The sequence below is a fragment of the Schistocerca gregaria genome, chromosome 4 (genome assembly GCF_023897955.1).
Source record: "Schistocerca gregaria isolate iqSchGreg1 chromosome 4, iqSchGreg1.2, whole genome shotgun sequence".
NCBI classification, from domain to species: domain Eukaryota; kingdom Metazoa; phylum Arthropoda; class Insecta; order Orthoptera; family Acrididae; genus Schistocerca; species Schistocerca gregaria.
The window spans coordinates 542173335-542196004 of NC_064923.1; the positions used below are offsets into that span (position 1 = coordinate 542173335).

Below are 22670 nucleotides of genomic sequence, written 5' to 3' on the forward strand. Positions count from 1 at the left end.
TCTTCAGCGATGAGAGTCGCTTCTGCCTTGGTGCCAATGATGGTCGTATGCGTGTTTGGCGCCGTGCAGGACTTCATACGACCGAGGCACACAGGGCCAACACCCGGCATCGTGGTGTGGGGAGCGATCTCCTACACTGGCCGTACACCTCTGGTGATCGTCTAGGGGACACTGAATAGTGCACGGTACATCCAAACCGTCATCGAACCCATCGTTCTACCATTCCTAGACCGGCAAGGGAACTTGCTGTTCCAACAGGACAATGCACGTCCGCATGTATCCCTTGCCACCCAACGTGCTCTAGAAGGTGTAAGTCAACTACCCTGGCCAGCAAGATCTCCGGATCTGTCCCCCATTGAGCATGTTTGGGACTGGATGAAGCGTCGTCTCACGCGGTCTGCACGTCCAGCACGAACGCTGGTCCAACTGAGGCGCCAGGTGGAAATGGCATGGCAAGCCGTTCCACAGGACTACATCCAGCATCTCTACGATCGTCTCCATGGGAGAATAGCAGCCTGCATTGCTGCGAAAGGTGGATATACACTGTACTAGTGCAGACATTGTTCATGCTGTGTTGCCTGTGTCTATGTGCCTGTGGTTCTGTCAGTGTGATCATGTGATGTATCTGACCCCAGGAATGTGTCAATAAAGTTTCCCCTTCCTGGAACAATGAATTCACGGTGTTCTTATTTCAAATTCCAGGAGTGTATGTCGTAGAGGACCAATGAGGAAGCGGTGACTTATATCAATAGCAAATTGAGAGGCAAACGTGAAACCATACTCAGTAGCCGACATTACTAGCAGCAGTTCGAGAGGGAAAGATGCTACAGAACGTGGAAGCTGGTCACGAGAAATAGATCGCACGACCAATCGAAATAATTCAATTGCTAAAACTAATGATAGCGCTGTAAATTTATTTGCATAAGGGATTCCAAAATGATTTAACTCACGAGTTCTGTGGTCGGTTCTCATTCTAGGTGTCGTGCTGACAGTCTCAGTTACCCTTTGGGCGGATAGTCGCAACGGAGTGGTGTAACTTGCAGTGGTAATAGAGTTTGGTCAGAGTGATTACAGGTATAGTCGAAAGCATATTTGCGTCGATTACAGAGAGTGACGATCATTCGATTTGTTTAACTGTGTGAGTTTCTGCAGATAAAATACTGCCTAGTAGGTTCCCACGATTAACTACTGACTTGCTAGAGAAGGGGACCTGGATTAAAAATGATTGAAAGAGCCAGCGTATATAATTCGTTGAATTGTAAGCAACATTTCATTGAGAAAGCTTTACTGAGCTCAAGCATTTATTGTTTGTATGTGAGTCTAGTTACAGTTAGGAACTGATCGGAACTGTTAATTTTATTCTATTGTTTATGTTTAGCAAACTCTCAGGTAATTGAGTGTTCGCTATTTTTTTGTGGATGTGTAACAGGGATACGCTGAGAGCACTGAGTGTTTGCTGTGTTTATTTTGAGGACTGGCTGTGTAAAGAGTTGACTGGTGGCTTCAATTGAGCGACATTGACTCAGTTGGCAAAATACTTGATTGGATAGGTGCTAGAAAACTTCGGAACGAAATTATACATTGCTCGTACAGTGCTTATTGCCTGTAGACTGTCACGATTTTTTCATTGACAGGAAATAGTAGGTTGTTGTTGTTGTGATCTTCAGTCCTAAGACTGGTTTGATGCAGCTCTCCATGCTACTCTATCCTCTGCAAGCTTCTTCATCTCCCAGCACTTACTGCAACCTACATCCTTCTGTATCTGCTTAGTGTATTCATTTCTTGGTCTCCCTCTACGATTTTTACCCTCCACGCTGCCCTACAGTGATAAATTTGTGATCCCCTGATGCCCCACAACATGTCCTACCAACCGGTCTCTTCTTTTCGTCAAGTTGTATCACAAACTTCTCTTCTCCCTAAATGCTTAAATGATTTCCAATGGGTTACTATTTCCTGCATTCCCGGGTGATGCAGGAAATAGTAACCCATTGGAAATCATTTAAGCAAGCATCTCATCATATTGTCATTACCTCCGGCTTTGGAAACGATAGTAGGAAGCGATTTACCAACACCTGAAGAAGTCTATATTTGATGACGACAACTAGACGAGAAATTGGACCTCTTTAAGCTGTTCAATCCAGTCAGTGTTGAAATCACAAGCAACAAAGTCTTCATCCTAGACAGTAGGTTCCTCTTACACTGTGTTGTGTGGAATACTGATGAAGTGTTTTCCTCAGTCACCGAAAAATACATTAACTACGTCAAAAAAAAATACTTTGGTTCCAAATGCAATATAGTGTTCGTTGGCTAGCCTGAGGACGGAGCTGAGACAATCATAAAATCTGCTGAAAATACTCGAAGAGCATGCACTATGTCATCCGTTTCTGTTTATTTGATGAGACAATGTCATGAACTATATCAAAAGAAAGTTTCTTATTAAATGAATTTAATAAGAAACGTTGTATCTTAGTGTTGGACAGAAAAATTATGTGGCGAAGAGTATCAGATCAAGCAGGTTATTTAGGATGCAGACTCCTTCATTGTTGGCACAGCCGCAGAACAATCGACACAGGGAGGCATCTTCTTCATTGTTGGGGAAGATGCAGATTTGCTGGTCCCGCTGACTGACCGCATAGCTAGTAGTAGTGAACAGAAAGGACATGTCAACAATATCTTTCTTAAGAAACATGGAAAGGGCAAGAAAGGCACATCCATTTATTCCTCCAACAGTACTAAACTCTCAGAAATCAAGAAAGATGTATTATTTCTTCACACCTTCATTGACTGTGACACCACCTCTACATTTTTTTTTTTTTTTTTGACAGGACAAACTAAAATTTATAAACACTTTCCAAAACAAACGCGATCTCTTCCTTGATTCTACGTAAATCGACGATGAGATTGACATCGTCGAGGAATTAATATGTAATACGTCGCCTCAGACTTCATGGATCTGAACGTCACTCCTGTTAAGGTAGCTGAGGCAGGAGTGAAGTTCATTGTGTGTTTGTACACGAATTGCAGCTCCAAATCTTTGAATAAAATTCGTATCCAACTTTTTCAGAGAGTTACAACGAAAAATAATATCTGCAGTTTGGCGTCTTTGCCTCCCACCGAAGCAGCCACTCGCCAGCATTCCCTCAGGTTCTACTTGCAGGTCCAGATCTGGAGGAACAATCAGCTGTATGCACTGAAATGATGCTGGAAGACTACAAAAAACCACCTGGTTGCAACCACCCAGCCACCAATGCGCCAGGAACTGCTCAATACAATATCCTGCACGTGCAATAAGGGATGTTAAGCAACTTGTTCCAGCAGGAAAGTGTTCATAGAGTGTTCTGCTACATGCAGCAATCGCTAATTTGTCTAACAGAAGATGATATTTTCCTTGATTCGACGTAAATCTATGATGAGATAGATATCGTTGAGGAATTAATCGATTTTCATCCCATGCCAGAAGAAGATAAATATTTGGACGACGCAGAAAAACACAAAAAATAGAAATAAATTGTAAGTAAATGTAAATACAGAACAATACATCAGTAACATGCGGCCTTTCGCGGATGACGCTGTAGTATACAGATGCTGTAGTACACAGAGAAGTAGCAGCATTAGAAAATTGTAGCGAAATGCAGGAAGATCTGCAGCGGATAAGCATTTGGTGAAGGGAGTGGCAACTGACCCTTAACATAGACAAATATAATGTATTGCGAATACATAGAAAGAAGGATCCTTTATTGTACGATTATATGATAGCGGAACAAACACTGGTAGCAGTTACTTCTGTAAAATACCTGGGAGTATGCGTGCGGAACGATTTGAAGTGGAATGATCATATAAAATTAATTGTTGGTAAGGCGGGTACCAGGTTGAGATTCATTGGGAGAGTCGTTAGAAAATGTAGCCCATCAACAAAGGAGGTGCCTTACAAAACACTCGTTCGACCTATACTTGAGTATTGCTCATCAGTGTGGGATCCGTACCAGGTCGGGTTGACGGAGGAGATAGAGAAGATCCAAAGAAGAGCGGCGCGTTTCGTCACAGGGTTATTTGGTAACCTTGATAGCGTTACGGAGATGTTTAGCAAACGCAAGTGGCAGACTCTGCAAGAGAGGCGCTCTGCATCGCGGTGTAGCTTGCTCGCCAGGTTTCGAGAGGGTGCGTTTCTGGATGAGGTATCGAATGTATTGCTTCCCTCTACTTATACCTCCTGAGGAGATCACGAATGTAAAATTAGAGAGATTCGAGCGCTCACGGAGGCTTTCCGGCAGTCGTTCTTCCCGCGAACCATACGCGACTGGAACAGGAAAAGGAGGTACTGACAGTGGCACGTGAAGTGCCCTCCGCCACACACCGTTGGGTGGCTTGCGGAGTATAAATGTAGATGTAGATGTTTTAGAGTAGTCGTCTCTGAGTTTCAGCCGTTGGCACATGAGCATAACTCACATTTGTACGAAGTCGGTAGAAAATGCCGAATTTTGACACTCGACTGTGGCTTAACTGCTGAAATGATTTTAAATTTAAGTAAATCATTTGAGGTGAAATTTTAGATCTTTCATTTAGGTACTGGCGTATTTTCTGTAGAATACATCAGGCGAAAAACTGAAAAAAGTCAAAAAAATTCGTGGTTTTTTGGCCATCAATAAGTGTAGTGCAAGGCAGAAACCGTCACAAACCGTTACAACTTTTATTTGGAACGCCTAATATCGATGAAAAGTATTCCCAGCTAGTACATAATTTTTAGCCAACAGAAGTCCTATTTTCCTAAATGAGATGGTCATTCGCCACCTCCCTCTGAAACTAATGACAGTACTATAAGGTGCTAGCTTAAATGGTTGCCAGTGGGTTACTATTTACTATTGATGGAAAGATCTTGACAGTTTACGGGCAATCCGCATCGTACGAGCAAAATATAGTCAACTCTCTACACAGCCAGTGCTCCACACTATCGCCATAGTGTGTGCCAGTGCTTCAAATTAACACAGGAAACACTCAGTGCTGTCAGCAAAACTCAGTTACCTCAGAGTTTGCCAAACAGGAACAATAATCAAAGTAAATTTAACAGTTCCGATCAATTAGACTCACTTATCAAGAATAAATGCTTTAGCTCAGTAAAGCTTTCTCAATGAAATGTTGCTGATCATCCAACGAATTATTAACACTCGCTCTTTACATCATTATTTAGCCAGCTCTCCCTCTCTAGCATCTCAATTAGTAATAATGGGAACCAATTAGGCAGTAGTTCAGCCGGCCGAAGTGGCCGAGGGATTCTAGGCGCTATAGTCTGGAACCGCGCGTCCGGTACGGTCGCAGGTTCGAATCCTGCCTCGGGCATGGATGTGTGTGATGTTCTTAGGTTAGTTAGGTTTAAGTAGTTCTAAGTTCTAGGGGACTGATGACCTCAGAAGTTAAGTCCCATAGTGCTCAGAGCCATTTGAACTATTATTTTTGCAGTGCTTCATTGTCAGAAACTCGAGGAGTTTAACAAATCAAATGATCGCACTCCTTGTAATCGATGCAGATATGCTTTCGACTATACCTGTAATCACTTTGAACAAACTGTATTACAACTCCAAGTTCCACCACTCCACTGGACACGCATTCTGGAGGACGACGGTTCAATCCCACGTCCGGCCATCCTGTTTAGGTTTTCCGTGATTTCCCTAAATCGCTCCAGACAAATGCCGGAATGGTTCCTTTGAAAGGGCACGGCCGACTTCCTTCCCCGTCCTTCCCAAATCGGATGAGACCGATGACCTTGCTGTCTGGTCTCCTTCCCCAAAACAACTCAACTCCACCACTCCGCTGCTACTATCCGCCCAAACGGTAACTGCGACTGTCTGTTCGAGACTCCCACTGAGAACCGACCACAAAACCCGTTGGTTAAACCATTGTAGAATCACTTACTCAAACAAACGTACAGCGCTACCATTAGTTTCAACAGTTAAATCATTATTTCGATTTGGCGTCCTGTCTTCTTCTCGTGGCCGGCTTCCGCGTTCTGTAACATTTTCAGCGCTCGAGCTTCTGTTGCCGTAGGCCACCGATTCTGGTATCACATTTGCCGCGCGAGTCCCTGTCCTTGTAGGTCACCTCTTTATCTATACTATACGACACATTTAAAGTATAATATTTAAACAAATACACATAACAACAGACATAATAACTCGACAGATGTCATGGTAAATTATCCACCCCAATATGTGAGTGATCAGCGTGACAGATTGCCGTCCTACGGGCCCGGGTTCTATTTCCGGCTGGCTCGGGGATGTTCTCCCCTCAAGGACTGGGTGTTGTGTTGTCTTCATCATGAATTCATCCCCATCCGGTGTGCTGGTCGCCCAATGTGGCGTCGAATGTAATAAGACCTGCACCAAGGGGGCCGGACCTGCCCCGTAAGGGGCCTCCCGGCCAATGATGCCAAACGCTCATTTCCATTTCCATTGTAAATTCAGCTTCTGCCTCGGACGTTAAGACGTTGGTACTAAAGTGACAACAACTAAAACACACCTAATCTTCCCTTGACGCGTAACTAGAACTCCCCGAGAACCGGAGAAGATTCTGGTCCTACGTAGAGTCGCTGAGTGCGTCGAAGGCTTATATCCAGCGATTCCTGACCAGTCTGACGTGGAATTAGAAGATAGCAAAAGGAAGTGCGAAGTTTTAAATTTCGCTTTTAAGAAATCGTTCCTTCAGGAAGATCGTACAAACATACCGTCGTTTGACTGTCGCTCTTCCATATGGAGGCGTCCCTGCCGTAGAGAAGCAAGTGAAAGAGTTGAAAACAAATAAGTCGCTAGGCTAGGACGGAACCTCTATTCAGTTTAATAAACAGTACTCTACAATATTGGCCCTTTACTTAGCTATCATTCGTGGGCAATCATTCGTCTACAGATCAGCACGGATTTATAAAGCATGTCTCGAGGGAAATTCAGCTTGCCCTTTTCTCATATGATATCCTGCGGACCACAAATGAAGGAAATATTTCTATATTTCGAAAAAGCGTTTAACACTATGCCCCACAGCAGACTGTTAACGAAGTTACGAGTATCCTGAGTAGATCCCCACACATGTGAGTGGTTCAAAGACTTCTTCAGTTATAGAGAGCAGTACGTCGTCCTCGACACCGAGTGTTCATTAGACAAGGCTATCGTCAGGAGTTCCCCAGGAAACGGAGACAGGACCTCTGTTATTCTCTGTGGACATGAATAATCTGACGAACTTGGTGGACAGCAGTTTACGGCTGTTGGCTGACGACGGTGTGGTGTGCACGAAGGTGACGTCATTGAGTGACTGCAGGAGGTGTGATGAAGAGCAGCTAAATGTAGGAAAATGGAAGTTAGTGAAGATGAGAAAGAAAACCTCCGTGTAACGTTCAAATACAGCTGCCTGACACAGTCACATTGATTAACGTTGCAAAGCGATATGAAACACAATGAGCACGTCAGTTTGGTAATACAAAAGGCCACTGCTCGACTTCATTCCATCTGGAGAATTTTTGGAAAATGCATCTCACCTACAAAGTAGATCGCGTATAGAACATTAGTGCCATCCATTATTGAGCACTACTCGAGGTGTTATTATCTCCACCAGGTGGATTCAGATAAATTTAAGTTTCTTCGATTCACCTAGTGATTAATGTTACCACCAACTTAATTTTTACAATCACTTATGTAGAAATTGTTATAAGGAAAGCGAATTAAAGGCAGCATTTTATTGGCTGAACAGTTAGAAGGTACAACAAATCTACTAAAGAGACCGCCTACACTTTTCAGTACTCTTTTGGGGTATTGCTGAGCAATATGGCATTCTGGTCTGATGGGATTGACAAAGCACATTGAAAAGTTCAGAGAAGGACATCACATTCTGTATTGTCCTGAAATACTGAAGAATAACACAGATATAATCTACATCTACATCTACATGGAGACTCTGCCAAACACATTCAAGTGTCTGGCACGGGGTTCATCGAACTGCCTTCACAGTTCTCTATTATTCCAATCTTTATACCCCGCGAAACACCTATATCTTTCCGTACGAGCTCTGATTTCCCTTATTTTGTCGTGGTGATCGGTCCTCCCTATGTAGGTCGGTATCAACATAATATTTTCGCATTCGGAGGAGAAAGTTGGTGATTGGAATTTCGTGAGAAGATTCCGTCGTAACGAAAAACGCCTTTCTTTTAATGATTTCCTGTATCATTCCCGCGATACTCTCTCCCATATTTCGCGATAATACAAAACGTTCTGCCTTTATTTGAACTTTTTCGATGTACTCCTCAGTCCTATCTGGTAAGGATCCCATACCACGCAGCAGTATTCTCTAAGAGGACGGACAAGCCTAGTGTAGGCAATCTCCTTAGTAGGTCTGTTACATTTTCCAAATTTCCTGCCAACAAAACACAGTATTTGGTTAGCCTTCCCCACTACATCTTCTATGTGTTCCTTTTAATTTAAATTCTTCATAACTGTAATACCTAGGTAGATTAGACAGATTTCCCGTGTAACCGAAGTTTAAAGAGTTCCTTTTAGCACTCATGTGGATGACCTCACACTTATCGTTATTTAGGGTCAACAGCCACTTTTCGCACCATTCAGATATCTTTTCTAAATCGTTTTGCAGTTTGTTTTGATCTTCTGATGACTTTATTAGTCGATAAACGTCTGCGTCATCTGCAAACAACCGAAGACGGCTGTTCAGATTGTCTCCAAAATCGTTTGTATAGATAAGGAACAGCAAATGGCCTATAAAACTATCTTGGGGAACACCAGAAATCACTTCTGTTGTACTCGATGACTTTCCTTCAATTGCTACGAACTGTGACGTCTCTGACAGGACATCACATAACTGAGACGATATTCCATAAGCACGCCATTTCACTACGACCACCTTGTATGGTACAGTTTCGAAAGCCTTCCGGAAATCCAGAAATACAGAATCTATCTGAAATCCCTTGTCAATAGCACTCAACACTTCATATGAAGAAAGAGCTAGTGGTGTCCAAACATTCATGGTGGTGTCCGTTTGTTCTATATCGTGTCTCCCTACAGCTTTCGCGCAACGACGCTCTGAGCGTGTTTTTTAGGGAATTAACTAGTTTGAACCTGGGACCTGTTGCTGGTAAGGAGACGCCAGACCACACATGACATGTAGAATTCACAAGAGTTCCGTAAGACTAGCAATGATACAACCAAATACTTAATGATCTCAGCGTCAGCTCCGCTGCACTCCCTGTAAAAGAATCTTAATACTAACTAAATCTAGTGGAAGGGGTTCAAGGCTTTCCTATTTGTAGTTAGCTGGTAAAATAACGTCGAAAAATCAGTTAAATTTACCATTGGAAATTTTATTCTACTCACAAAACATTGTTTATAAATTGAACTATTGATAAAAGGAAATGTTTTAATACAGGATGGTAAAAACCAACTGCGTTCAACAAAAATGTGAACGAATATTCCTTGAATGGGTTTCCAAGTTTTACAATGGATCGAAGGATGACCTATGCCATATCTCATTTATAATCTAGGTTTAAATTAAGTTTCCCAAAAGAGAAAGCTATCAAAATGGTCTACAGTGACCTTCAATTATCTTTAATTACTTATCTAACTTGTCGTAAATTACAGTGGCTGATGTGGCTTCTCAATAACTATATGAAAGAAAAATCATCACGTTTCAGATATGTTTTTCAAGTGGCAAATGTGAACACCATGAGTTTTAATTAACGATCGACACTAGTATTACGCAAAAAAGGGGGTGTAACAGATGAGACTTCTGAAGTTCTGAGTGAAGCCTTATGCGCTCAAAAATACGGCATCGCGTGCGTTCATTACCTTGTCGGTGTTTAGGCAGCGTCAGGGCAGCGGCGGGGAGTACAGCTCCGCTCACCTCGCCATCTCGGAAGCAACCCTCTACTACAATTTACCGAAGTTGGTTTAAAAAAACTATCTGGCTGTGTTTTCATCTCCGCCTACAAAAATTCTGTCTATCCAATGAGAAACGTTATACTTTTCGTGGTGGGGCAATGTTTTTAAAGTTTGCAACGTAACAGAGACGCTAAAAAGCCTCACGCTAAAACCTGCAGCTGGTGTGGTCCTTTTAGCGTTATCGTAAGATCTATACTGTTCTTCTGGAGGGCTCTATCTTTTAACATGGGCTGGGGGGGTGGTCCTTGACGTAACAGGGACGCGAAAAAGTCTCACGCTAAAACGTGCGGGTTGTGTGGCTCTAGCGGTTAGCTGGCGACGTGGGTGTCCAGTCCGTCCCTTATCGTAGGGCCTTCTAGCTTAACACGGTTCTGCTCTCGGCTTCTGTTCTCGTTTCTCCCCTGGGAACTGCTTCGGTCTCTCGGTGGGAAGGTACGATATGCATTTAGACATTCTTGTGTTAGTCTGTGGTATTCCATTTGCTCACTCGTTACACGTATTACTTTGGTTAATTTAATGTCACGATTTATTCGGAGCTATGTGACATACTACTGGATTTGCTTATCATGTCAGGCTTTTCATGGAAGGTGTTGGATTTGCCTGTGAACAAAAAATTTATGAAACACGTGAGATCGTATGAGCGCATGTTGACGCGAAGTAGGGCGCGTGAATTGCTTTTAAAACAGAGAATAAGGGATTTGGAAAAATTAGCTATGTCTGATCGAGACCTTGACCGAATTGAGGTAGAGACCCAGCATGAAAATGGAGAGAGAATAGAGAACAGTACAACAGACGATGCAGTATCACGAGAAATAGGACATATAACGCACCATAACGAGGATAATGTACGCCAGGGCACAGAAAACCTAGGTCAGCATACGACAGAGGAGCAGGAAAGTAGAGAGACAGTCGATGAGGATTCTAACTTGCGTCTTGAACACGTAGAACCCATAGTACAAGTAATCAGAACTCCCTCACCACAGAGTACAAGGAAAGCGAGCAGAAACGTGTCACAGCACAGTTCAATGCAATCGGTTGCGAACCAACACTTGGGCGAAAACACAGAGTGTAGGACGTCGGAATAAAACGCAATAGAACCCACCAATCTGGCAGAGTTATTACAATTAATGACGGAAACCATGACAAGACAAAATAAAGAAATTGCGAACCAAATTAAAATTCAGAATGCAGAAATGACGAAACAAAATGCAGAAACCACTAGACAAATGCGTGAGATTAAAGAACAAAAAAAAAAAAATTCAGTTACACCTAAGTCATATTGAAGACGAGGCAAAAGAATCTCGAGAATTAATAGGAAACTTAATAATAGGTCACAATCAATTGAGAGCAGACATTGACAAGGTACAAGAGGACGTACAAACATTGCGTAATGACACTGAGGACGAGATCAAAACATTACGTAACAACACCCACGGAGAAGTCAAGAAACTAAAGAAACAGATAAACGATATTACTAGACAAGCAACAGGTACAGCGCGTGAAATTGTTGAAAACAGTGTGTTACACAAACGTATCACAAAAGCAGCGCTGAAAAGATATGATAACCGCATAGTCAAAATGGAAGCCCAAACGAAGCGACAATTTCAGAAATTACGAACACAGTTGTTGCAAACCATTGAAGAGCGTAGTGAACAGGATCGAACAAGCACAGAGTCTGCAACCACATCCGTATCTGTAACAGCACCGGAAAAACAAGCAATTAACGAAGATATTACGCATTTGCGATTCCAATCACAGGCGGAAAGTAGCATATGTGAAATCAGACAGCCTGCACCGCGGGTACGCGAAAGTTACAGTGGACAATATCCAATGGATCTACCACAACAGGAAAGAACGACGGGAGAAATGATCAGAAACAAAAGTGGCGAAGAATCGCGAATTTCATATGGAACTATGACGAAGTACGACAACGATCATTTCCTCACAGTCAGAAAATTTCAACACTTTCGAGAAGGAAACTCATTACATCCACGAACTTTTATTGATCAATTCCGAGTAGGATTACCAGAACACTGGACGCTAGCACACAAATTAGACTTTATATGTGCACACATGTCAGGAACAGTCGCAGAAACCATGCAGAATGTTGCAGCGAGATGCCGATCGTATGAAGATTTCAGAGAGAAGATTCTCTCACGATATTGGTCCAGCGAAGCACAGAACAGAGTGAAGTACGAATTATTACAGAACCCATATTTTGAAACTTCAGGAGAGAAGAGTCCCGTGAAATTTTTAGAAGTAATGGCAAACAAAAATCAATGCTTAGATGTACCATACAGTGACGGAGAGTTGATTAAATTATGCGCGATGAAGCTACCATTGAAATACCAGCAATCATTAGTAGGTCGCGGAGGCAATGACGTCGAAGCATTTAAAAGTATTCTAAGGGAACTAGAGTTCATATTTTCGGAAGATGACGCAAGAAAAAGACAAAGCGCACGTGAAAACGAAAGCAAAAAGCAGTGGAATCCACAAGACACAGTACGAAGAAACAATAATTACGAACCACGTGATAACTTCGCACCAAGAAACGACAACAGATTTCAACAAAGAACCGGTTACGGATTTAGAAGAGAATATGGCAATAACTATAATTCACCCAGGAACGGCAACAACTATTACAGACGGAATAACGACAACCGGAACGTGTACTGGAGAACCAATAGACCGACAAATGTGTCGTGAGTATCTGTAACTACGCGAAATTTATAGTAGCGGCAGTGATTCTGTTTTCATATTACCACCTACTTGATATCCCCTCCTTAACCATTTTGCTCCTGTTACTGGCGACAAATGCAGTGTGTAACTGCAAGGTAATTACAGAAGCCCCAGAAGCTCGATTTGCTGAAAAACGACTTACCTTGAAAGTGCTCCTCGTCAGGCATCTCGGGTTCCGGTGTCGACACGTTGTCCTGCGAAAAGAAGGAAATGCTTTAGAATTTCAGTCAGAATAGTGTGGATATAGTGAGTAATTAATGCAATCACATACAAAATATAGAAGTTTACTGATCTACGCTTAGAGGAACAATATCTTGTGATATATTGTATCGGAGTCCTCTCTTTGCGAAGATAAGCTAAACATGAAGCTGATAGAATCCCGAAGTTCTAATATTACAATATACACTGACTGGCAAAAAGTTATAGGAAGGCCCTTCGTGTTATGTTAAGAGCAAAATTAGTATTGTACGTATGTATGTTGCATGTTAACCGGGGACCTAGAAACGACGGAGAGGCTCCGTCCCTGCCGCAGCCGCACTGGTCCACAACCCCGCGACGACTACCGCAGTCCACTTCGCCCCTCCGCCGCCACACTACGAATCCAGGGTTATTGTGGGGTTCGGCTCCCGGTGTCATGATGGACACTCCCCCTCCCCCCCTCCACAGCCCCCCCCCCCCCCCCCCCCCCGATGGAACGCCTCACAGGAGACGAGTGTAACCCCTATGTTTGCATGATAGAGTACTGGTGGTGTACGCGTACGTGGGGAACTCGTTTGCGCAGCAATCGCCGACATAGTGTAGTTGAACCGGAATAAGGGGAACCAGCCCGCATTCGCCGAGGCAGATGGAAAACTGCCTAAAAACCATCAACAGACTGGCCGGCTCACCGGACCTCGATACAAGTCCTCCAGGCGGATTCGTGCCGGGGACTAGGCGCTCTTTCCCACTCCGGAAAGCCGTACGTTAGACCGCTCGGCTAACTGGGCAGGCTAAAATAAGTATTGGTGTCGGTGGTGCTGAGAAACAGCTGAAATCGTTAAAATGGAACCAAGTTTCAAGGTCCGATGAAATCCCTATCAGATTTTATGCTGAATTTGCACATGAATTAGCTCCTCTTCTAACTATAATCTATCGTAGATGTTTCTAATAAGAAACCGTGACCAGTTCTTAAAAAAAAAAGCACAAGTCACACCCGTCTACAAGGAGGGCAATAGAAGAGATCCACAAAACTACCGTCCAGTATCCTTGACATCGATTTGTTGTAGAATATTAGAACACATTATGAGCTCAAACATAATGATGTATCTCGAACAGAACAACCTCCTCCATGCCAAACAGCATGCATTCCGAAAACATCGATCATGTGGAAGCCAACTTGCACTTTTGTCACATGACAGCCTGAAAGCTTTGGACCAAGGCAGGCAGGTAGATGCATATTTCTTGATTTCCGAAAAGCATTTGACTCAGTACCATGGCTACACTTATCGTCAAAAGTACGATCATATGGCGTATCAAGTGAAATTTGTGACTGGACTAAGGACCTTTTTGGTAGGGAGAACGCCACATAACTCTTTGGGCACTGTTGGCTGGAGTAGCCCACTGGGTCAGATGTGCCGTCTGCCTCCACGCACAGTAGCCCGTTTCATTGCAAGGATGTGTTAGTGTGTTGTATGTGTATCTGTCGTGCATAGGTGAGTGTAACGAATGCGTGTATAGTCTAGTGTTGGTGTTGTGATCAAGATGACGATGAGAGAAGGAACAGGGTGCAAGCCGGTGCCGGCACATAGCTTACTTCCCTTAAACAGCACCAAGGAATTCTGTTACTACCTAGGCAGCAAAATAACCCAGAAAGGACGGAGCAAGGAGGATATTAAAAGCGGAGGGCATAAAGGGCATTCGTGGTCTACTGGTATCAAATTATCAACAAAGAAACCACTATCAACAAGCTGAACAAGAAAAGCGAATACAGATAGGAGAGGTGGAGGTAAGACCACCAAACCCCAATAAACGTTCGAGTTGACAGCTAAGTGCCCATGCCAAAGAGAATGACGCACCGACCCAGGACAATTGCAGCACCTTGAACAAAGAAGTAAAACTCTTATCATGAGGAGAGAAGAAGGAAGAAACAAATCTGCAGGGACCAGATTAAAACGAAGACAAGAAAAGAACAATATCGTGTTGGGACGAAATTAATTGGGAGAATACTGACGAGGAAGATGAATTACCAGAGGCATGCACAACGAATGTAGGAGGGAAGAATGAAGTAATGAATACTGCAGAGCTATTTGAGATGGAAATCAGGGAAAGCGAATTCAATGAGGTTAATGCGCGGTCGACAGAAGTTGAAAATAAGTTACAAGTGGGCACACAACCCAACGTATATAATGAAGGAAGTTATGAAGCGATAATTAGTGCATGTAGATGCGATTATGTGGAAGTAGCGACGAAGAAGGAGAAGATAGATGAGGATGAGGAAAAAGTAGAAGATGTAGAAGAAAGCGTAAATGAAGGAAGAAATAGAGAAGAGGAAATAAAAGAGAGAGGAGTTAGTTCCGAGATGGCGAGGTGAGCGGAGCTGTGCTGCCCGTCGCTGCCCTGACGCTGCCTAAACACCGACAAGGTAATGAACGCACGCGATGCCGCATTTTTGAGCGCATAAGGCTTCACTCAGAACTGCAGAAGTCTCATCTGTTACACCCCCTTTTTTGCGTAATACTAGTGTCGATCGTTAATTAAAACTCATGGTGTTCACATTTGTCACTTGAAGAACAGATCTGAAACGCGACGATTTTTCTTTTATATAGTTATTGAGAAGCTACATCAGCCTCTGTAATTTACGACAAGTTAGATAAGTAATTAAATATAATTGAGGGTCACTGTAGACCATTTTGATAGCTTTCTCTTTTGTGAAACTTAAATTAAATCTAGATTATAGATGTGATATGGCATAGGTCATCCTTCGATCGATTGTAGAACTTGGAAACCCATTCAGGGAACATTCGTTCACATTTTGTTGAACGCAGTTGGTTTTCTCCTTTTATCAATAGTGCAAGTTATAAACAATGTTTTGTGAGTAGAATAAAATTTCCAGTGGTAAACTTAACTGATTTTTCGACGTTATTTTACCAGCTAACTAAAAATAGGAAAGCCTTGAACCCTTTCCACTAAATTTAGTTAGTATTAAGATTCTTTTACAGGGAGTGCAGTGGAGCTGACGCTGAGATCATTAAGTATTTGGTTGTATCATTGCTAGTCTCACTGAATTCTTGTGAATTCTACATGTCATGTGTGGTCTGGCGTCTCCTTACCAGCAACAGGTCCCAGGTTCAAACTAGTTAATTCCCTAAAAAACACACTCAGAGCGTCGTTGCGCGAAAGTGGTTGGGAGACACGATATAGAACAAACAGACACCACCATGAATGTTTAGAAAATGAAATCCCTTGTCAATAGCACTCAACACTTCATGTGAATAAAGAGCTAGTGGTGTTTCACAGGAACGCACCCATGCTGACTGTGTGTCAATAGACTGTTTTCTTCTAGGTAATTCATAATGTTCGAACACAACATATGTTCTAAAATCCTCTTGCATACCGACGTTAACGATATGGGTCTGTAATTTAGTGGATTACTCCTACTACCTTTCGTGAATATTAGTGTGACCTGTGCAACTTTCCAGTCTTTGGGTACTGATGTTTCGTCGAGCGAACGGTTGTATATGATTGTTAAGTATGGAGCTAATGCATCAGCATATTCCGAAAGGAACCTAATTGTTATACAGTCTGGACCAGAAGACTTGCTTTTATTATGGGATTTAAGTTGCTTCACTACCCCGAGGAATTCTGGAATATTTACTTCGTTTTCTTTTGAAAAAGAATTTCGGAAGGCGGTGTTTAGTAGCTCTGCTTTGGCAGCACTGTCTTCGATAGTATCTCCATTGATATCGCACAGAGATGGTTTAGCCACAGCCTGGAGGATGTTTCCAGAATGAGATTTTCACTCTGCACCGGAGTGTGCGCTGATATGAAACGTCCTGGCAGATGAAAACTGTGTGCCGAACCGAGACTCGAACTCGGGACCTTTGCCTTTCGCAGGCAAGTGCTCTACCAACTGAGCTACCCAAGCACGACTCGCACCTCCTCCTCACAGCTTTACTTCTGCCAGTACCTCGTCTCCTACCTTCCAAAACTTCCACAGTTTTAATCTGACAGGAAGTTTCATATCAGCGCACACTCCGTGCAGAGTGAAAATCTCATTCAAGGCATTGATTGTTTCTTGCCTCTAACATACTTCACATACGACCAGAATCTCTTTGGATTTTCAGCCATGTTTCGAGACAAAGTTTCGCTGTGGGAACTGTTATAGGCATCTCGCATTTGAAGCCCGCGCCAAATTTCAAGCTTCCGTAAAAGATTGCCAATCTTGGGGATTTTGCCTCCGTTTAAGTTTGGCATGTTTGTTTCGTTGTTTCTGAAACAGTGTTCTAACCCGTTGTGTGTACCAACGAGGATCAGCTCCGTCGTTCGTTAATTTATTTGGTATAAATCTCTCAATTGCTGCCGATACTATTTCTTTGAATTTGAGCCACATCTTGTCTACACTTATATTATTAATTTGGAATGAGTGGAGATTGTCTCTTAGGAAGGTATCAAGTGCATTATTATCTGCTTTTTTGAATAGGTATATTTTTCGCTTATTTTTCCAGGATTTGGGGATTACAATATTCAGTCTCGCTACGATGACTCTGCTTTCACTAATCCCTGAATTCGTTTTGATGCAGGAATATTTGTTGCTAAGAGGTCAAGTGTGTTTTCACAACCGTTAACTATTGGCGTGAGCTCATGAGCTAACTGCTCGAAATAATTTTCAGAGAATGCGTTTAGCACAATTTCGGATGATATGTTATGCGTACCTGAGGAATTAAACGTGTGTTTTCGCCAACATATCGAGGGTAAATTAAAGTCACCACCAACTATTATCGTATGAGTCGGGTACGTGTTTGAAATCAAACTCAAGTTTTCTTTGAACCTTTCAGCAAATGTATCATCTGAACTGCGAGGTCGGGAAAAGGATCCAATTATTATTTTATACCGGTTGCCAACAACGACCTCTGCCCATAATAACTCACAGGAAGTATCTACTTCAATTTCGCGACAGGATAAACTACTTCTGACAGCAACAAACACGCCACCGCCAACCGTATTTAGCCTATCCCTTCGGAACACCGCTAGGTTCTTAGCAAAAATTTCGGCTGAGCTTATACCCGGCTTTAGCCAGCTTTCGGTGTCTATAATGAGTTGAACATCAGTGCTTTCTATTGGCGCTTGGAGGTCTGGGACTTTCCCAACACAGGTACGACAATTTACAACTGCTATACCAACGGTTCCTGTATCTAAGTTTTTCCTGTGTTCTGCCTGCACCCTATGTGACTGAAGATCTTCTCGTGTTTTCACGAAACCCTCTAACCTAAAAAATGAGTTGGTAATCATCAAAACGAAGGCGTTTGTCATTTAGGCGAGAACTTTTTACGAAGCTAGTCACCATCTTTCTTCCCCGAACATTCTGTCGACACCTACCGACACAGGGGGACATGACTATCATGATAAAATAAGAGAAATAGAGCTCGCACGGGAACATTTAGGTGCTCATTTTGTCCACGTGTTGTTCGAAAGTGGAACGGTAGAGAAATATTCTGAATGTAGTAGTATGATCCCTCTGCCAAATACTTAAGTGTGAATTACAGAAGAGTGCTGTAGGCGAAGATATAGTATAGTGAGCATTACAGTTGTCAAAGCCAAATACTTTGAGTGAGTGGAGCAAATTTGCTTCCAAGAAATCAAGAAAAATGCAGTTACTCTCTAACGTTTTTCCTGTCTTGCCTTATACCCAAATACTCGCTACGTATACCTTCACCCTGTTCACCCTATAGAGTAATTTGATATTGTACAAGGGTTGCACATAAATATGGAAACACCGTGAGAATTGGAGGCTTCAACACAAATGCAGGTGTTAGCCAAACCTGGAGGTTGCGATGTCATAACTTAACACGACTGGCACCTGTGCAATGTCCTCAATACGTTACAAATGTCAGTCGCGGTCAGGATAGAGCTCTGCGTAGATGTGAGTACGTTATGTCGGAGCCAAGTGACTTCGACCGTGGGTAAACTGCTGGTATTCGTATAGTGACGGAATTGTTTGGTGTTTCAAGAGGCACAGTATATCGAATATTTATACTGCGTACAGAGAAAGCGGGAGAACGTCATCCGCTAAGTCACAACATGAACGAAAGTGTGTGTTGAGTGATAGCGACAGACAATCACTGAAAAGGATTGTGACGAAAAATAAGAGGACGACAGCTGCAAAAGTCACTGCAGAACTGAACGTCGCCGCGAACCCTTTCAGCACCAAAACAAAGCGAAGAGAAGTCCAGAAGCGGGGATTCGCAGGGGAGCTGGAATTTCAAAACCATTCATGGGTGACGGAAAAATGCCTGTAACATGAAAACGTAGTGCCGAAGACATAAAACCTATCCTTTGTACCAATGGAAGAAAGTCGTTTGGTCAGCTGTCTTGTTTCAACTCTTTCATTTTCTGGCCGAGTTTACGTCCGAAGCGTGAAAAATGGTGGGGATTCGATGATGATCTGGGCACCCATATTGTGGTATTCCCTGGGCCCACGGTTACTCTCCGTGATCGCATTACTGCCAAGGATTATTATTTTGTCCAGTTGCATTCCAAGGTAGAATGTTCGCCAGTGCTGGTGCTGTGCTCTAATCGGCAGGGTGCTGTTCGCAAAGGTCGCATTGTCTAGGACTGGTTACGTGAACACGAAGGTGAACAATGTCACTATTACTACACTACTGGCCATTAAAATTGCTACACCAAGAAGAAATGCAGATGATAAACGGGTATTCATTGGACAAATATATTATACTAGAACTGATATGTGAATACAGTTTTACGCAATTTGGGTGCATAGATCGTGAGAAATAAGCACCCAGAACAACCACCTCAGGCCGTAAGAACGGCCTTGATACGCCTGGGCATTGTGTCAAACAGAGTTTGGATGGCGTGTACAGGTACAGCTGCCCATGCAGCTTCGACACGATACAACAGGTCATCGGGAGTAGTGCCTGGCGTATTGTGAGGAGCCAGTTGCTCGGCCACCGTTCACCAGATGTTTTCAATTGGTGAGAGATCAGGAGAATGTGCTGGCCAGGGCAGCAGTCGAACATTTTCTCTATCCAGAAAGACCCGTACAGGACATGTGATCGTGCAGTATCCTGCTGAAATGTAGGGTTTCTCAGGGATAGAATGAAGAGTAGAGCCACGGGTCGTAACAGATCGGAAATGTAACGTCCATTGTTCAAAGTGCCGTCAATGCCAACGAGAGGTGACCGAGACGTGTAACCAATGGCACCCCATACCATCTCGCTGAGTGATACGCCAGTATGGCGATGACGAATACACGCTTTCCATGTGTGTTCACTGCTATGTTGCCAAACAAGGATGCGACCGTCATGATGCTGTAAAAAGAACCTGGATTCATTCAAAAAATGACGTTTTGCCATTCGTACACCCAGGTTCGTCATTGAGTACAGCATCGCAGCCGCACCTGTCTGTGATGCAGCGTCAAGGGTAACCGCAGGCATGGTCTCCGAGCTGATAGTCCATGCTGCTAAAACGTCGTCGAACTGTTCATGCAGATGGTTATTGTCTTGCAAACGTCCCCAACTGTTGACTCAAGGATCGAGACGTGGCTGCACGATCCGTTACAGCCATGCGGATAAGATGCCTGTCATATCAACTGCTAGTGATACAAGGCCGTTGGGATCCAGTACGGCGTTCCGTATTACCCATCTGAACCCACCGATTCCATATTCTGCTAACAGTCATTGGATCTCGACCAACGCGAGCAGCAATGTCGCGATACGATAAACCGCTGTGGCGATAGGCTACAATCCGACCTTTATCAAAGTCGGATACGTGATGGTACACATTTCTCCTCCTTACACGAGGCATCACAACAACGTTTCACCAGGCAACGCCGGTCACCTGCTGTTTGTGTATGAGAACTCGGTTGGAAACTTTCCTTATGTCAGCATGTTGTAGATGTCGCCACCGGCGCCAATCTTGCGTGAATGCTCTGATAAGCTAATCATTGCATATCACAGCATCTTCTTCCTGTCGGCTAAATTTCGCATCTGTATTACGTCATCTTCGTGGTGTAGCAATTTTAATGGCCAATAGTGAGATCTCAATATTATTGAGCCTTTGTGATCTTCTTTGAAGAGAAGGGTGCGTAATGTCTACCTACCTCCTCCATCGGTAGTTGAACTTGCCACCATTTTGCAGGAAGAACGGTGTAAGATTGCCTTGAAAAACACACATCACATGCATTTATCCATTCCGAGACGGTTGGGAGCTGTTTTGAATGCAAACGGGTTCCTTATGCCGTATTAGGCATGGTAACGTATTGTTTGTTGGTGTTTTCATATTTTTGTCCTATCTTTATGATACCAAAACAAGTGCTTAACGGGCGGGCGGTGATGCGCTGCTCGGCAGGGGACCTGCGCTTCGTGAAGCCGCAGGGGCAGGGCGTGGACGGCGACGACAGCTCCAAGTTCCTGGACGGCGTGCTCGACTGCTCGCACTGCCTGCCCACGTGCCGCAGCTACTCGTACGTGCAGGAGGTGCGCTACGAGAGCATTACGCCACGCACGCCCTACCAGGGCTACATCGACGTCCACTACGCAGATGTCAGCGCCGTCAAGTACGGCGTCGATCTCGCCTTCGACTCCATGACCCTCATAGGTAAGGACTCGGGTCTGAAGAAATCCACAGCTAAAGTTCACTTTGAAACAGTGACATTCCTGATCGAACTTAACCGGACGACAACACTCAACATAGTTCTACGTGCAGAATGGTACGGTCTAGGTACAGACATTGTGATCTAAGATACCTTAGTACATACCAACTTCATTGTGTTGCTTGTTTTTTCTCTTGACTTAACAGTCTTCCTGCAAACACATCACATAATTTGCTATCTGATATTTTCTGCATGGTCGTACCTGCGTCACTTAGCTGATTACGCCTGTCTGTATAGACTTTTCATTTTGTGTCCATGTATCTACAATTCGGCATCTGACCATCTGCCCAGGTTAATGGCTTCCTCTTTCCACAAGTGCCTGGAAGTACCAACCAACCCAAAAACATGCTACTCATAATAGCTATAATTATTAATCTGTAAATGAAGTAAATGCTGATTTAATGTTATTCCGTATATTGTCCTCAGTTGCTAGTAAAAATATCTCCACTTATACCCGTAACACCCTGTATAGCTCCGTCACGTACTACATGAAAGGAGGCGGTGATCGACATGTTTCACGCCAGCCGCAGGGGTACAACAGACAGCAGTCCAACCTCCAATACTATACACGATCTGTACATCTGTACAGCTAATATTCCTACTCCTCGATGGTGGAATGAAAGATTAGCGTTATATGCACGCCAACATGCAGTGTCACTACTGCATAAACAGGCTGGAATTTTGGCTAAGCAAGTGGTAAGACCTAAAAATACATAAAGCCATTCACTTGATTTTCAACTTTCTTCTGCAGCAACAAATTTCAAACGCATCAATTCCCTTCTCCTCCCGTTTTCCGACAATCCCTGTTCACTGAGGCAACATACCAACAGAGTTCTCTTGCCCAGGAATAACCTCTTTGCCTGTGCCTATCTTCATTTTAGCCGTCCTTGCTTTGACTCTAATGTATTATTTTGGTCCCAAAGTAGCACAGTTCCTCAACATCTCCCACTTCGTAATTTCCAGTTTTTGTGTTAAGGCCATCAGTAACCTCATACTACTATTTCTTATTACACTACTGGACATTAAAATTGCTACACCGCGAAGATGACGTGCTACAGACGCTAATATTAAGCGACAGGAAGAAGATGCTGTTATATGCAAATGATTAGTTTTTCAGAGCATTCACACAAGGTTGGCGCCGG

At 43.4% G+C, this 22670-nt stretch overlaps 1 protein-coding gene across 1 annotated transcript in view; it reads left to right on the top strand.

Annotated features, from left to right (window-relative positions):
• Positions 1–21616, top strand: part of LOC126267797 (sodium channel protein Nach-like) — a 192930-nt gene extending 171314 nt beyond the window's left edge. The window contains exon 8 of the mRNA XM_049973101.1: positions 21225–21616. Within this exon, the coding sequence (XP_049829058.1) occupies positions 21225–21616 (392 nt within the window). The remainder of the gene's footprint in view (positions 1–21224) is intronic.
• The last annotated feature ends 1054 nt before the right edge of the window (positions 21617–22670 follow it).